This window comes from Macaca thibetana, chromosome 12 (assembly GCF_024542745.1).
Source record: "Macaca thibetana thibetana isolate TM-01 chromosome 12, ASM2454274v1, whole genome shotgun sequence".
NCBI lineage: Eukaryota > Metazoa > Chordata > Mammalia > Primates > Cercopithecidae > Macaca > Macaca thibetana.
This window is the reverse complement of record NC_065589.1, coordinates 9,695,876-9,713,384: the sequence shown is the minus strand read 5'-3', so window position 1 is coordinate 9,713,384 and position 17,509 is coordinate 9,695,876. Positions and strand designations below refer to the sequence as shown.

Sequence of the window (17,509 nt, the reverse complement as noted above, 5' to 3'; positions counted from 1 at the left end):
CGCACCACCACGCCAGGCTAATTTTTGTATTTTTAGTAGAGACGGGGTTTCACCATGTTGGCCAGGCTGGTCTCCAACTCCTGACCTCAGGTGACCCACCGCCTTCGGTCTCCCAAAGTGCTGGGATTACAGGTGTGAGCCACCGTGCCCAGCCCCTTCCCAACCTTTTAATTTGAATCTATGCCTAATTATTTCCTCCAACTGTTGGGTTCTCAAACAGTAACTAAAACACCAACCCCAAAAGGGTGGGACCAAGAGCTTCAGGACAAATTAAAAAACAAAAACTGAGGCCTAGCATGCTGGCTCACACCTATAATCCCAGCGCTTTGGGAGGCTGAGGCAGGAAGATTGCTTGAGCCCAGGAGTTCAAGAATAGCCCGGGCAACACAGCAAGACCCCATCTCTTTAAAAAAATTTTAAAAGTTAGCCTGGGGTGGTGGTGGTGCACACCTGTAGTCCCAGTTACTTGAAAGGCTGAGGCAGGAGGATCACTTGAACCCAGGAGTTCAAGGCTTCAGTGAGCTGTGATCACACCACTGCACTCCCGCCTGGGCCACAGAGTGAGACCTTGTTTCTAAATAAAAAAACAAACAACAACAACAAACTATTAATAAACTGAAAAAGTCCTACACGAGAACTCTTTCCCATTTCAACTAGATAATCTTTACTTTAAAAGGAGGGAAACATACTATAGTATTTTGTTCTGAAATTCTGGCTCCCCCGTGACTGATTAAGCCTACCAAAAGGCCATCATTGTAGGGTGTTTTCCTTGTGTGAACAGTAATTCAGCGCGACCTGCTGCTTTTGTAGCTAAAGAAAAAGAGGAGAGTTCCTGACAATAGATTGTGCTGGCAGTCCAAGTTGCCTGTCTTGCTTTGATAAATAGACTGAAAAAAAAGATCTGATACAGAAGTCACTGATTTGGAACATGCAATCTGAAGATCCCGGTTTTGTGTCCATTATCAGATATTAACAAAAGAGAAGCACATGAAAGGTCTTTAACATAAAAAGTCAGATGATAAAAAATCAGAGTGACATGCTGAAGCCCACGTGCTCACATTATTCACTACGAAATGTGACTGGATTGCGCATCAGTTCGGTCATCCTCATTTATTTTTAAAAATCTACATTTGATTAACTGGAATTTGCAAACATGCAAAAAAGGAAGTAAAAAAATCTTTATTTTCTACGCTTTCTCACTATAGATGAAATGTTCTATTTTGCTTTTTAAAAAACTTTGTATATCTTGAACATTCACGTTATTCATTTTTTAAAAACACGTTTTTAAACGTTTGCCTCTTTGGGCCGGGCACGGTGGCTCATGCCTGTAATCTCAGCACTTTGGGGGGCCGAGACAGGAGATCACCTGAGGTCAAGAGTTCGACACCAGCCTGGCCAACATGGTGAAATTCCATCTCTACCAAAAATACAAAAAATTAGCCAGGTGTTGTGGTGAGTGCTTATAATTCCAGCTACTCACAAGGCTGAGGCAAGAGAATCGCTCGAACCCGGGAGGCGGAGGCTTCAGTGAGCCGAGATCGTACCACTGCACTCCAGTCTGGACAACAGAGTGAGACTCAGCCACAAAAAATAAAAATAAAAAATAAAATAAATACAATGTTTGCATCTTTAAACAACTGTATATCATCTTACTAAACAATCCCCCTGCCATTGGGCATATAGGTTTCTTCTCCTTATTCTTCCCGTAACTTTTTGCTGTGATGAATATGCTAATAAATATTTATACACATGTCTGATTATTTTGCAAGATAAATTTCTAGAAATAGAAGCACTAGAAAGTAAGCAAATATACTATTACTGGAGTTTTGATACAAATATACTCTTCTTATTGGCTGTGTCTGAAAGTGCTCCTTTAGAGTCCCTCAACACTAGGTTTTAAATATATATATTTAAGTCTCTTGTCATTTTGAGAAGCAGAAGATGGTACCTCAATACTGCTTAAGTTTATATTTCTATGACTGTTAGTGAGTTTGATTTTTCTTTCTTTTTTCATGTACTCATTGGCCATTTGTATTAAAATTTTATTTATTTATTTATTTTTGTGGAGATAGGGTCTTGCGATGTTGCCCAGGCTGGTCTCGAACCCCTGGGCTAAAACCACTCCTCCTACCTCAGCCTCCCAAAGTGCTGGGATTATAAGCATGAGCCACCATACTCTGCACCATTTGTACTTTTTTTGCTTTTGTTCTTGGGTTTTTTTTTTTTTTTCATTGCCAGGATATATTCTCATCTGACCCATTTGTACTTTTAAAATGTGAATTGCTTTGCCCAGTTTTCTTTGGGGTACTCATGTTTTTCTTATTGACAGAGCTTTTTAATCGACTGAAATCTGGGTTTTGCTGATGTATATGAAAACAACTAATTTTTGCATGTTTATCTTACAACCAGCACCTCCTGGAACTGCCTTACTAGGTCCGGTACTTTTATTTGATTCCCTCGGGTTTTTTAAGTAGGAAACCATAACTGGTAGATAATGGTAGATAAAGACATTCCTTCTTTCTGGCTTTCTCTCCTACTCCTTTCCTCATCTTATTACCTTGGACAGAGCTTCCAGGGCAACACTGAATCGTGTTAGTAGGCACTGCGTCTTGCCTTTATTGCCACCAACAGTTTTTTATTACGTATGATTTTAGCTATAAATTTGAAATTTTCCTTATAAATCTCAAAACAGTATCCCTCTGAGTTTTATCTAGATGATAATAGTGTACTCCTTTCTTTTTCATCCTCTTTGAAGATCCATGCATTTTTCTCCTCTGACCTATCAGTATGAAATTTTGGCCCCAAATATCTAACTATTAACCTATCTTTGCATTAATTCATCCTTGCTTAATGTATATTATTCATTTAATCTATCTCCAGATTTGATTTGCTTATGTTTTATGTATTTTTTTTTTTTTACCTTAACTCACGGCGAGATAGATCTGCATTTTAATTTTTTTTGGAGGGGGTAATACTTATTTTGTTAGGTCATATACAATAAAATGGAACATATTCAATCTTTTTGATGTTTTACTGCATGATAAAATTATCATGCAGTAAAAAGTGGACTTTTGGGGGGTGTACAGTTCTATGAATTCTAACATATCTGCAGGTTTGTGTAACCCACAATATAATCAGGATGCTCAACAGTTCCAACACTCCCCACAACCCACTCAGCCATCCCGTCTCCCCATGCTCCCCCCACACCTAACCCTTGGGCAACCATCCCATCTCCCCACGTTCCCCCAACACCTAACCCCTGGGCAACCATCCCATCTTGCCACACTTCCCGCATCCTTCACTCCTGGCACCCACTCTTTGCCAACGAGATCTGTTTTCTGCCACTAGTGTGGTCTCTTTCAGAATGTCATAGAAATGGAACCACACCGTGTGGAACCTTTCTCGTTTCTTTCGCTCAACAAGATGCCTTTGAGAAACGTCGATGTTGTCGCATATGAGTAGTTTCATCCTTTTTATTGCATGGTACACACCACCATATGGATGTACTGGTTTATTTTCTCTCTATCTGTTGAAGGACCTTTGGCTCGTTTCCAGTCTTCGGTGATTATAAGCATGCATTCATGTACACGTTTTTCTGTGAACGTAAGTTATTATTTCTCTAGGGCAGTGATTCCCAACCAGGAGCAATTTTGGTCTCCAGGGGACATTCAGCTAAGTTTAGAGACAATTTTGCTTGTCACGATTTGGGGGAGGGTTGCATCTAGTGAGTAGTGGCCAAGGATGCTGCTAGACCAATGGTCCCCAATTTTTTGAACATCAGGGACTGGTTTTGTGAAAGACAATTCTTCCACAGACCAGGGGTTGGAGGGGGCTGGATGAAACTGTTCCACCTCAGATCATCAGGTATTAGATTTTCATAAGGTGCAATTAGAGTCTCATAAGGAGCGCACAACCTAGATCCCTCGCATGTGCAGTTCACAGTAGGGTTCACGCTCCTATGAGAAATATAGCCGTAAATACAGATGAAGCTTTGGTTGCTCACCTGCCACTCACCTCCTGCTGTATGGTGAGGGGGGAGGGCGGGGGGGTAATGGGGGTGGGGGTTGGGGACCCCTGTGCTAGACATCCCATGACACACAAGACAGCCCCAAAGTCAACAGGGCCACTGATGAGATGCTGCTACAGGGCGGGGCGGGGCTGTGTGGTAGTATGATAAATGCATGTTTAACTTGGTAAGAAACCACCAACTCTCATCATGGCTGCACCATTTTGTGACCTCACCAGCCATGTAGGAGAGTTCCAGCAATGTATGCTGTGTGTGCACACCAGCACTTGGGACTGACCTGATTTTAAAGCTTTTTGTAAGGAAGTGTGTAGCACTTACTTGCCTTCTGTATATCTCCTTTGGTGAAGTACCTATTTAAGTCTTTTGCCCATTTTTAAACTAGATTGCTGTTTTTTTACTGTTGAGTTTCGAGTTCTTTTGTGTATTCTGGATGCAAGTCCTTTATCAGTTAAGTAATTTACAAATATTTCCTCCCCATCTGTAGCTTCTCTTTTCATTCTCTTAAGTGTCTTTTGCAGAGCAAAAGTTTTTAACTTTGATCAAGACCAATTGATCAATTTTTTTTGTTTAACCTCAGGTTATAAAGGTTTCTCCTATGTTTTCCTCTAAAAGTTTTAAAGTTTTGCATTTTACATTTAGATGCATGATCCATTTTGAGTTAATTTTTGTATAAGGCATGAGGTTTAAGTTGAGGTTAATATTTTTGCATATATGTATCCAATGGTTCCAGCACCAACGTTCAATATTTGTTGAAAAGACTGTCTTTTTTCCATTAGTTTGCTTTTGTCCTTTTGCCAAAAATCAATCAGCCATATTTGTGTGGGTTTATTTCTATATATAAATCTAGCCATATTTGTGTGGGTTTATTTGAACTTTCTATTCTATTTCACCGATCTATGTGTCTGTAATTTCATGAATACCCCACTGCCTTGACTACTGTAAACTTGTTAGTTGTCTTAAAATCAGATAGTATGACCCCTTTGGCTTTATTATTTTTCAAAACTGTTCAGGGCTATTCTAGTTATCTTGCCTTTTCTGATAAATTTTAGGATAATTTTGTCTATGACCAGAGAAAATACTGAGTTGTTTTTTTTTTTTTTTTTTTTTTTGAGACGGAGTCTCACTCTGTCCCCCTTGCTGGAGTGCAGTGGCCGGATCTCAGCTCACTGCAAGCTCCGCCTCCCGGGTTCAGGCCATTCTCCTGCCTCCGCCTCCCGAGTAGCTGGGACTACAGGCGCCCGCCACCTCGCCCGGCTAGTTTTTTTGTATTTTTTAGTAGAGACGGGGTTTCACTGTGTTAGCCAGGATGGTCTCGATCTCCTGACCTCGTGATCCACCCGTCTCGGCCTCCCAAAGTGCTGGGATTACAGGCTTGAGCCACCGCGCCCGGCCAATATTGAGATTTTGATTGAGTTGCATTGAGTGTATAGATCAATATGGGAAGAGAATTAACTTTACTATGTTGAATCTTTCAATCCATGAACAGTTTGTCTCTTGATTTATTTACATTTTATTTGATTTCTCTCCTCACTGATTTGCGGTTTTCAGCACAGAGATCCTGTACATGTTTTGTTAGATTTATGCCTAAATATTTCATTTTGGGAGCAGCTATTGTAAATGGTATGAGAATTTTAATTTCGGTTTCTAATTGTTCACTGCTAGAATACAGAGATATGACTGATATTTGTATGTTGGCCTCGTATCTGGCAACCTTGCTAAAAATCACTGTTAGTTCTACGAGGTTTTTGTGGTAGATTCTTCGGGATTTTTCAAGTAAACATGTCATCTGTGACTGGGGCAGTTTTACTTATTCCTTTCTAATCTATATGCCTTTTATTTCTTTTTCTTGCCTTACTGCACTGGCTAGGATTTTCACAATGATGTTGAATAGGAATGGGAGCGGTGAAGGAACAGACAGCCTTCCCTTGTTCCTAATCTTACGGGAAAAGCATTCAGTCCTTCACCATTAAGTATGAGGTTTGCCCTAGGTTTTTGGTAGATGTTCCTTATCAGGTCCAGGAATTTCCCTTGTTTTCCTCCTTTGCTGAAAAATTTAATGATGGCTGAATACTGAATTTTGTCAAATGCTTTTACAGCATCAATTGTTGGAGTAACCATGCAGTTTTTTTTTTTTTTTTCTTCTTTAGACTGTTAATATGGTGGGTTACATTAATTGATTTTTCAAATATTTAACTAACCTTGCATTCCCAGGATAAACTCCACTCAGTCTTGCCATATTGCTCTTTTTATACATTGCTGGATTCGAATTGCTATTATTTTTTTACTGAGAATTTAAAAATAAACATTCATGAGGAATATTGGTTTGTAGTTTACTATTATACTGTCTTTCTCTGATTTTTCTATCAGGTGATGCTGGTCTTCTAAAAAGTTGGGAAGCATTCCTTCTTCCATATTTTGGAAAAGAATGGGGAAAACTGATACTATTTTCTACTTTAAATGGTTGGTAGAATTCACCAGTGTAAACTTACGGGCCTAGAGATTGCATATTTTGAAAGATTTTACATAAGAAGTCAATTTCTTTAACAGTTACAAGACTATTCAGGTTATTTATTTCATTTGGGGTGAGTTTTGGTAGCTTTCAGTTTGGGACATTGGTCTCTTTCATTTAAGTTGCCAAATTTATGTGTGTAGAATTGTTTATAATATTTCCTTATTACCCTTTAAATGTCTTGAGGATTCATCCTGTCTCCTTTTTCGTTTCTGATATTGGTCATTTATATCTTCTTCTTTTTGGTCAATCTTGATAGAGATTTATTAATTTTATTAATCTTTTCAAAGAATTCAATTTTGGTTTCACTGATTTTCTCTATATTTTAAAAAATTTTCCACGTTATTGATTCTTGCTCTCATATGTATTATTTCTTTCCTTCCACTTGCTTTGGTTTTGCCCTTTCCCCGGCCCAGTTTCTTAATGTGAAAGCTTAGGTTATTGTTTTGAAAGCTATCTGCTTTCCTAAATAAGTATAATGCTATAAATCTGCTTCAAAACATTGCTTTTGCTGCCTCCCACCAACTTTGGTATGCTGCGGATTCATTTTCAGTCATTTCAAAATATTTATAACTCTCCTTGCAACTTCCTCCTTGACCCAGGGATTATTGAGAAGTGTGTTAATTTCCAAGTGTTTGGAGATTTTCTGTTTTCTTTGTTACTGATTTCTAGTGTAATTCCATTAGGGTCAGAGAACATACTTTCTATGACTTCAGTTCTTTTAAATGTGTTAAGGAGAGTTATGCTTTACCTTGGTGACAGTTCTCTTTGCACTTGAAAATAATGTGTATTCTGCTACTGTTGGGTAGAGTGTTCTAGGAATGTTTATCAGTTCTGTTTGGTTGATGGTGGCCCATTCTTCTATAACCTTACTGATTTTATGTCTCCCAGTTCTGTTGATTACTGAGAGAACAGTGTTCTTGACTGTATATCGACTATATATATACTCTTCTATTATTATTGTGGATTAAAATAATTTTGTAACCGGGTGTGGTGACTCACACCTGCAATCCCAGCACTTTGGGAGGCATGAGGCAGGCGGATCACGATGAGGTCAGGAGATTGAGATCATCTTGGCTAACAAGGTGAAATCCTGCCTCTACTAAAAACACAAAAAATTAGCCAGGCATGGTGGCATGTGCCTGTAATCCCAGTTACTTGGGAGGCTGAGGCAGGAGAATCACTTGAACCCGGGAGGCAGAGGTTGCAGTGAGCCGAGATCCTGCCACTGCACTCCAGTCTGGGCAACAGAGTAAGACTCTATCTCAAAAAATAAAACTAAAATAAAATAAAATAAAATAATTTTGTATGTGTTTGTACTTTAATTTTCAGATTTGGTTATCAATATTATACTATGTTCAAATAATTTGTGTATTTCTCTCATTTCCATGCTTTAGACCAGGGGTCGGCAAACTACAGTCCATGGGCTGGCCACTTGTATTTGTAAATAAAGTTTTACTGGAACACAGCCATACTCATTCCTTTACATAGTGTCTATAGCTGCTGTCACACCACAACGACAGAGCTGAGTAGTTTTGACAGACGGTATGGCCCACAAAGCCTGACGCATTTATTATCTGGCCCTTTAACAGAAAGTTTGATGATCTCTGCTCTAGACTTAATGCTGATCAATACAGTAGCAACTAATATTTGTTGAAACTGGGTGGAATTAAACATTCTGTTCCTTAGTTGCACTGACCAGTTTCAAATGCTCGGTAGCCACATGGAGCTAGTGACTATTGGAGACATGATGTAGAACATTCCATCATTGCCAGGCATGGTGCCTCACAACTGTCTCAGCACTTTGGGAGGCTGAGGCAGGCAGATCACTTGAGTTCAGGAGTTTGAGGTCAGCCTGGTCAACAAGGCAAAACCCTATCTCTACCAAAAATAGAAAAATTAGCCTTGCGTAGTGGTGTGCACCTGTAGTCTCAGCCACTCTGGAGGCTGAGGCATGAGAATCGCTTGAACCCAGGAGGCAGAGGTTACAGCAAGCCAAGATTGTGCCACTGCACTCCAGCCTGGGTGACAGAGTGAGACTGTCTCAAAAAACAATAATAATAAAAATGACATACAAAAGAACATTTCTGCCCAGGTGCAGTGGCCCATGCCTGTAATCCCAGCACTTTAGGAGGCCAAGGCCGGGGCATCACCTGAGGTTGGGAGTTCAAGACCAGCCTGAGCAACATGGAGAAACCCCATCTCTACTAAAAATACAAAATTAGCTGGGCATGGTGGCGCTGTAATCCCAGCTACTCGGGAGGTTGAGGCAGGAGAATCACTTGAGCCTGGGAGGCGGAGGTTGTCGTGAGCCGAGATCAAGCCATTGCGCTCCAGTCTGGGCAACAAGAGTGAAATTCTGTCTCAAAAAAAAAAAAAAAAAAAAAAAAGGCCAGGCGCAGTGGCTCAAGCCTGTAATCTCAGCACTTTGGGAGGCCGAGGTGGGAGGATCACGAGGTGAGGAGTTCAAGACCAGCCTGAGCAACATGGTGAAACCCCTTCTCTACTAAAAATACAAAAATTAGACGGATGTGGTGGTACACACCTGTAATCCCAGCTACTCAGGAGGCTGAGGCAGAAGAATCACTTGAGCCTGGGAGGCAGAGGCTGCAGCAAGCCGAGATCATGCCATTGCTCTCCAGCCTGGGTTACAGAGCAAGACTGTCTCAAAAAAAAAGGAACATTTCCATCATGGCAGGGAATTCCACTGGACAGCTCTGCTGCAGGCCAGCCTAAGTAACACCAGACTCTCCTGGGATTTGAATATGAGTCCTCTGGGTGCAACATCTTTCCTGTAGGTGGTTTTTTGGGGTTACTGGTATATTTTTGCGTATTTAAAATTTTTACTTTTGATTCCATTGTTAGTAGCTTATATTTTCCTAGAAAATCATTCATCTGTTTTTTATCTTATCAAGACTTTTGCAGAGTATCTTCTTGGATCTCTGTCCTCTCTGTTCTCCTTCAGTTTGTTGTGTGTTTTCCCCTGATGTCTCAAGGTGGCATCTCAGAAGTTCATTTAATTTTGTATTTATCTCTTTTGATTCTTTCTATTCTTTGAAATTTGGTGTGCATTTTACACACACACTGCAAGTCAACTGGACTCACCACATGTTGTGCTCAGCAGCCACGGGTGGCTAGTGGCCGCCAGAGCGGGCAAGGCAGCTCCAGAGAGTATAAAGTTCAGTACAAATCTTTTCAACCAACCTAATTATTTCTTTCTGATTCCCCATCTCCCTGCTCTGTCCCACTCCTGTAAGATAGTGGAATGTGCATGGCAACGTCTCCTCTTGTTTCTGACAGATTCTGCTTTTTCTTTTTGGGGGAGTGGAGTCTCGTTCTGTCGCCCAGGCTGGAGTGCAGTAGTATGATCTTGGCTCACTGCAACCTCTGCTTCCCAGGTTCAAGTGATTCTCTTGCCTCAGCCTCCCAAGTAGCTGGGACTACTGGTGCACATCACCACGCCTGGCTAATTTTTGTACTTTTAGTAGAGACAGGGTTTCACCACGTTGACCAGGCTGGTCTCGAACTCCTGACCTCAGGTGATCTACCTGCCTTGGCCTCCCAAAGTGCAGGGATTACAGGCGTGAGCCGCTGGGCCCGGCCTTCTGCTCTATTTTTTTGTCCAGTTCATAACACTCCCAGCTATTACCTTTTCACTGTAAAGTGTACCTCTTGGGAATAGCCTTTCTAATCATAAGACACAATATCTGAAGATTAGGTTTAAATGAATAAAAGTACTGACAGATTTGCTATCAAAATGGAAAAGAGATTTTTATCCAAAAAGAAGATGTCGTGGACCAAGTGAGAGGGCACATAAGCTCTTGATAATGTCAGCTTTTTGCCGCGCACTGTCTTCAGCTCCTTATCTGTGTTACTTATTCAATCTGCACAAGCCTGAGAAGTAGGTACTAGGATTCCCATCTTACAGATAAGGCACAGAGAAGTTAAGTAATTTGCATAAGGTCACACAGCTAAGAAGCAGCTGAGCTGAGAAACCTAGGCAGTTGGGCACCAGTGACTCTGTGCATAAATTGCGTCCCTTATATTATCGTACAGGAGAAAACATTTGAAAATCTTAAAAAAAGAAAAAGAATATCCAGAATGTATAAAAAGCTACTACAAATCAAGAAGATAAATGTAAAGAACCCAATAGAAAAGGGGGAAAAGATAAGAACAGGCACTGATAGATAAAGAAATGGATACAGCCAGTAAACATGTGAAAAGATGCTCAAATTTGCAAGTCATCAAGGAGGGCAGGGTAAGGCAAGATACAATGTTTCACCCAACAGCTTAGAAGTTTGACAGCAGGGCTAGGGAGGGTGAATACAAATAGCCTCTCTTGCACTGCTGGTAGCAATGTGACACTTGTACTGCCTTTTTGAATGGCAATTGGGCAGAGTCCATCACCATTTAAAATGCACTTCATTCGGGACCAGCAGTTCCACTTCCAGGCTACAGCTGGTCTGAGACGAGCACAGAGATGTTCGCGCACACAAACTCTCCTGAGCAACCTCCACTCAACTCACTGGCTGAATACCCCGTACTCTGCTACCCCCCAGGCGCTCAGGGCAGAGGCTACCTGCCTGCCTCTCTCCCCATCTGGCGAGGATGCACCCACTGTCACTTGCATTCCTCAAACTTACTCAAGCCAGTGGCACCTGCGATGCAGTTGTATCATTTAATGATAAAAACCAGTGAATTCTCAGTGGAAAGGGAGTTGTTTTAATGAAAACTGAGCTGAAAGCTCTGACGAGTCCAGGAAAGGCAAGTTGCTAAAAAACCATCACCAAAACCAAGCTGCTACAGAATGTACTGAAACTAGAAGAAGTGTAAAACACTGTAAAAATCTATGAGGATTTTGCCCTTAGCCTGCATAGGCGTCTAAACTCCAAACTTAAACGGTGCATTCTGGCTGTGTCTAATCAGGAGAGAGAAAATAGATAAAGCTGGTCCTCCAGTGAAAACCCATGATCCAAGCAACGGGCTGGACGCATTTGCAGTTTATGTTTTTTTAAACAACGAAAATACACAGAGGAGTCATGTATTTCATTGCAAAACTCTTTTTTTTTTTTTTTTTTTTCCTTCTGAGACGGAGTCTTGCATTGTTGCCCGGGCTGGAGTGCAATGGTGCGATCTTGGCTCACTGCAACCTCCGCCTTCAAGCGATTCTCCTGCCTCAGCCTCCCGTGTAGCTGGAACTACAGGGACCCGCCACCATACCTGGCTAATTTTTTGTATTTTTAGTAGATGAATAAGATGACAAAATAAGATGACTCTGTTCACTTGGGTAATTTTTCTTGCCCTGAACTCTACTCTGATAATATAATGGGTTTAGATTTCTAATCAATTGGATAATTTCATTTTTTATTTTTATTTTTTTCGAGACAGAGTCTTGCTCTGTCACCCAGGCCAGAGGGCAGTGACACCATCTCGGTGCACTGCAACCTCTCCACCTTCTGGGTTCAAACGATTCTCCTGCCTCAGCTTCCCGAGTAGCTGGGATTACAGGCACCCGACACTATGCCCGGCTAATTTTTTTTTTTTTTTTGAGACAGAGCCTCACTCTATGGCCCAGGTTGGAGTGCAGGTGTGTGTGATATTGGCTCACTGCAACCTCTGCCTCCTGGGTTCAAGGGATTCTCCTGCCTCAGCCTCCTGAGTAGAGTAGCTGGGACTATAGGTGGGCACACCATACTAGGCTAATTTTTGTATTTGTAGTAAACATGGTGTTTCACAACATTTGCCAGGCTGGTCTTGAACTCCTGACCTCAAGTGATTCACCCACCTCGGCCTCCCAAAGTGCTGGGATTACAGGCATGAGGCACCGTGCCTGGCCCACCCGGCTAATTTTTGTATTTTTGTAGAGCTGTGGTTTTGCCATGTTGGCCAGAGTGGTCTTGAACTCCTGACCTCAGGTGATCTCCCACCCTGGCCTCCGAAAGTGCTGGGATTACAGGTGTCAGCCACCACACTGAGCTTCAGTTGAAGAACTTCCGTCCTTTAATGGAGGAGTTTCAGCCGTTCGCATGTATTGTTGTAACGGATTTGTTTGCTGTTAAATTTGCCACTAATTTGGTGCTGTTTGTTTTTCATGCTTCTTCACTTTTTGCTGTCCGTTTATGACAAGGGCCTTTTCTCTGCTTTCAGCTTTGCTTATGTTGTAAAAGGTTTCTAACATGTGTTTAAGTTCTACTAGGATTTATTTCTAAGTTTGTTTTTTTTTTGAGATGGGGTCTTGCTCTGTCGCCCAGGCTAGAGTGCAGAGGCACGATCTCGGCTCACTGCAACCTCTGCCTCTGAGTTCAAGCGATTCTCCTGCCTCAGCCTCCCGAGTAGCTGGGATTACAGGCGCCTGCCACCATGCCTGGCTAACTTTTGTATTTTTAGTAGAGACGGGGTTTCACCATCTTGGCCAGGTTGGTTTCGAACTCCTGACCTTGTGATCCACCAGCCTCGGCCTCCCAAAGTGCTGGGGTTACAGGCGCCTGCCACCGTGCCCGGCTAACTTTTGTATTTTTAGTGGAGACAGGGTTTCACCATCTTGGCCAGGCTGGTCTCGAACTCATGACCTCGTGATCCACCAGCCTCAGCCTCCCAAAGTGCTGGGATTACAGGTGTGAGTCACCGCACCCAGTCTTATTTCTAAGTTTTACATTAGAAGTTTTATTAAAAATAAATCGATGTAGCCATTTACAAATCACTGCTCACAAGTTAGGAAGGATGCCAAAGTCTAAACATTTTCCATACTCTACTGGGCACGACACCCAGGTGAAGTCTAGGTGGCCCTTCAAAAATCCACTTTTATCAAGCCTTCCCTAGTAGCAACTCCATTCATCGTAAAACCCAAGTCTCAGGTACATGATGCTGGTCAGGAACAATTCACGGTTTTGGTCATTAATAGTGTATATAGGCTACTGTTTCATGTTTTAAATAAACAAGAGCAAATGTTTCTGTAGAATCTAGCACAGGAGTAATGGGGGGGTAGGGAAAGGCAGGACTTCTGGAGCCACAGCTGCCACAAGAAACAAGCACAAGGATGAGCTTGGACAAGCACGTGAGAGTGCTCAGGAATGCAGGTGAGTGTGGTGGGGGTGAGACGGAGCGGAAGAGGACACAGATGATGGAACTGGGTGGACCAAGTGCTTATAAAAACCAAATCTCTTCTTTTGTTTTTCCCTTCTGTGCCCACTTTCTAAATTTCACAATTAACTCGAACTTGCATATTCACAATTTCTCTCCACCATTCTTCCTGTTTACTCCTGACCATATGCTTGTTTCTCAATACCACAAATTTTCCCTTAATACTCAAATGATCTTTGTTCCGCTAAAACAAACACTTAAATTTCTTATTCATTTGTTACTGTTTTTAATTGATCATTTCTCCCTGCTAGCAACAAACCATCAGGCAACTCAACGATTTCGCCTCAGCCTAATTGACAGTCACTGAAGTCCACCTGAACCATCAAACGAAGGGGCCAGAGACACGAATCCCAGGTTTCTGCAGCATTTCAGGAGCAGGTGGGCAAGCTGAGGGACCTCCTTCAGAGACCCATTCATTCAAAGTTCAGACAGCCCCAAAAGAAAGTGGTGCGATAAGATCGTGAACGCAAAGAGATATGGCAGACCTCCGTCAACCACAGATCACCTGCAGCTATGGCACGGTCACAGTGAGCTCAGCATTGCCTAGTGCCGTGGCATTCACGTGTGATGGAAATATGCAACGATGATAACGAAGGGTGGAAAAACTGCGATCAGACAGCAATGCTTCAGATGCTCAATATTGGGGGTGAGCTATCCTAGAAGGTAAATGGGTGTCTCTTGCTGCCTGTAAAGCCATGTTTATTTTTCTACATGTTCTAGATGGACAACCCTGTCGGCAATTCCTCTGGTGAACCAGCTAGGGCACCTCACCCCCTAGAGGAAGCCTCACCCCCAGCAGTGAGGGTCACTCCTGTGTGCTGTGGGGGAGCCCCCACCCCTCGGCGCTTGTTACCTCTTGCAGCTTAATCTCCTCAGGCTGTAGGATCTCAAGCACCCCACTGCTCCGGATCTCGGGGAGATCCTGCCAGAGGTTGAACCTTGAGTGAGGGTTACTGAGCAGGCAGATCTGGGGCAGAGCCTTCCTCTCTGGTGGGCTGGCCGGTTCCTCCTCCTCCTCTTCCTCTTCCTCCTCCGGGGTGTCCTCACTGGCTGGGGACCCATTGGTATTGTCTTCTATTTCTGCGTCCTGTTGCCTCCTGGTTTCAATTTCTTGGAGAGTCGATTTATCTCGGTATTCCTGATACAGGAGCCCTGAAATCAAAGAGTTGTAAAAAAGAAAAGGAAAAGATCTCAGATGACAATCATTCCAAATCCCTAAGTCAAGGCTTCATGTTCTTATCAAGGGTGGCTGCTGTGTCCAGGAATACACAGTGCAAGCCAGCCCCGCACCTGTCTCAGCGGCAGGCTCCAGGCCACCGGATACACTGCCGTTGTCTTCATTTCTTGGGAAAGACCAGCATGCTTATGTTTTTTCCCAACATATAAAGAAATGCCCGAATGGACTCAAAATCCAATATATGCTTTCCCCACACACACCTGGCAAACAAGAACCTAGAACCTGATGTGTCCACCACCAAGTTGATGGGAATGTCCCAACTGTGTCTCATTATCCCAGCAGGGTAATTTCCGTAGCCCTAAATGCTTCAATATTCAAACTCAGGAATATTCATTTGTGCAGTGAGGGTAGCTGTAAATTCTCATTTTGAAGGAAAAATCAGCATTTTATCAATCTTATGATTTAAAAAGGGAAACATTCCCTTTTTGCTTTCACAGCTGCAGACTTCACTGACCAACTGTACTTGCAATGAATGCTTTCCAGTCTCTCAGGTAGATTTGGGGGTGCGGCTGAATCAGTGCAAATGGAGCACCTCCAAAGGGATAACCCCATTTCCGATGTCCTGGCCTTGGGACACAGGGACTTCCTCTCCGCACAGGCAGCCGTGTCAGGGTGGGGGGTTGCCATGGCTGGGTGGGACAGTGAGGGGTAATCCTGCCTGCTGCAGGCTGGGAGGAAAGAGGTCAGACCCCAAGGTCTTGTCCACGGTGCCACAGAGGCAGGAGGCTAGCCCGAGGGCAAGGGCTAGACAGAGCAAAAACACTCTGTTCTACATTTTATTGTTTTAAAATGTATTTATTTTGAGATTGGGCCTCACTCTGTCACCCAGGCTGGAGGGCAGTGGTGCAATCATAGCTCACTGTAGGCTCCATCTCCTGGGCTCCAGTGATTCTCCTGCCTCGGCCTCCTGAGTAGCTAGGACTACAGGTGCGTGCCACCATGGCCAGCTAGTTTTCTCCTCTTTTTTATTTTTTGGTAGAGATGAGGACTTGCTATGTTGCCAGGCTGGTCTTGAATTTCTGGCCTCAAGCCTCAGTTCCTGGTCTTGAACACCTCTCCCCTCAGCCTCCCACAGTGCTGGATTACAGACCTGAACCCCTGTGCCTGGTCCTGTCTACATTTTAGAAGCATGGACTGGGAGAAACGGGCTGCAGCAGCTCCCTGGAAGAGCCAGGATGGAGGCCTGCACTGAAGGACTGGGAAGGGGATGAAGCCAAGTGCCTGATTCGGGGACAGTTACAAGATACAGGACAGGCCCCGGGCCATGCATAACATTCAGGTGACCAGTGAGGCAGCAGAGACCAGAGGTCCCACTGGAGCAGATGAAGGTCTGGCTGAGGGTGGCGTCGGGGCGGTGAGGATCGAGATGTACCCAGGCACCCAGGTGGAGGTCTCGTGGGTATCAGGATGTCCTGGTCTGGCCCTTGGGACAGTGGCCGAGGCCCCTTGATATGTGCAACTATGAGACAAAGATGATTCCCAGAAAGTTGCAATATGGATGAATATAGCACTTGATAAGCACTTGCTCTTACAACACAGTACAACTGTTAGCTATTATTCTTTCTTTAATTGTTAAACATATCTAAACTGTAGAAAAAGGAAGAAAAGAAAAACAGACCACCTTCAAAATCCTGAATGAGGCTGGAGAAATTATATTCATGAACAGGAACCTAATAAGGCGGCCCTATGGATTAAATGACTTGGTTTCCAGGCTCTGTAACTCCAAATTACAAAGCTTCTCTGCCAAGGTAACCAGAGCGTCCACTTCAGCAAGCTAAAAGCCCGTGCTTTGCCAATGATGCAGCCCAGCCGGATACAACATGGAGTTGATTCGACAAAGGAATAAAAAAGAAAATCCAACTCTAAGCTAAATGCAACCCTGACTGAAGACCCATAAAGACAGGTCTGACGTCACCACCCACATCAGTTCAATAATGAGCCTAAGGTAGGCTGACTGTTGCGACGTCAGGCTATCACTATCCTGTGATTCTGACACTGCGGTTACAGAGGTTTAAAGAAACCAAGTTTCAGGGGTTGACTTGAATTCACTTTTCAGTGCATAGTGCAGTGTCTCCTACATGGTAGGTACTCAACTACTTGTTGAACACCTTTTAAAAATGCGGTTGCCAAGGCTGGGTGTGGTGGTTCACGCCTGCAATCCTAGCACTTTGGGAGGCTGAGGCAGGTGGATCACTTGAAGTCAGGAGTTCGAGACCAGCCTGGCCAACATGGCAAAACTCCGTCTCTACTAAAAATACAAAAATTAGCAGGGTGTGGTGGCAGGCACCTATAATCCCACCTACTCAGGAGGCTATGGCAGGAGAACAGCTTGAACCCAGGCGCCTGGTGGAGGTTGCAGTGGGCTGAGATCGTGCCACTTCACACTAGCCTGGGCAAAACAGCAAAACTCCGTCTCAAAAAACAAAACAAAACCAAAAAAAAAAAAAACAGTTTCCAAGCTTCACAAAAGTGTCTCACTTGGCATATTTTTGAAGGCTCAAAAATATGTCTTATGTGTGCTATAGTCGGTAAATCATGGGTGAATACTATCTTGAACATCTCACTGTGATACATATGCTGAACAAAGACAAAAATA

At 43.2% G+C, this 17,509-nt stretch overlaps 2 protein-coding genes across 3 annotated transcripts in view; one reads left to right on the top strand and one right to left on the bottom strand.

Annotated features, from left to right (window-relative positions):
- DGKD (diacylglycerol kinase delta) overlaps positions 1-17,509 on the top strand; it is a 681,592-nt gene that overhangs the window by 101,046 nt on the left and 563,037 nt on the right. The window lies entirely within an intron of this gene.
- Positions 1-17,509, bottom strand: part of LOC126932571 (ephexin-1) — a 334,934-nt gene that overhangs the window by 28,231 nt on the left and 289,194 nt on the right. For both annotated transcript variants that reach the window (XM_050751567.1, XM_050751566.1), the window contains one exon: positions 14,530-14,828. In XM_050751567.1, the coding sequence (XP_050607524.1) occupies positions 14,530-14,828 (299 nt within the window). The remainder of the gene's footprint in view (positions 1-14,529; positions 14,829-17,509) is intronic.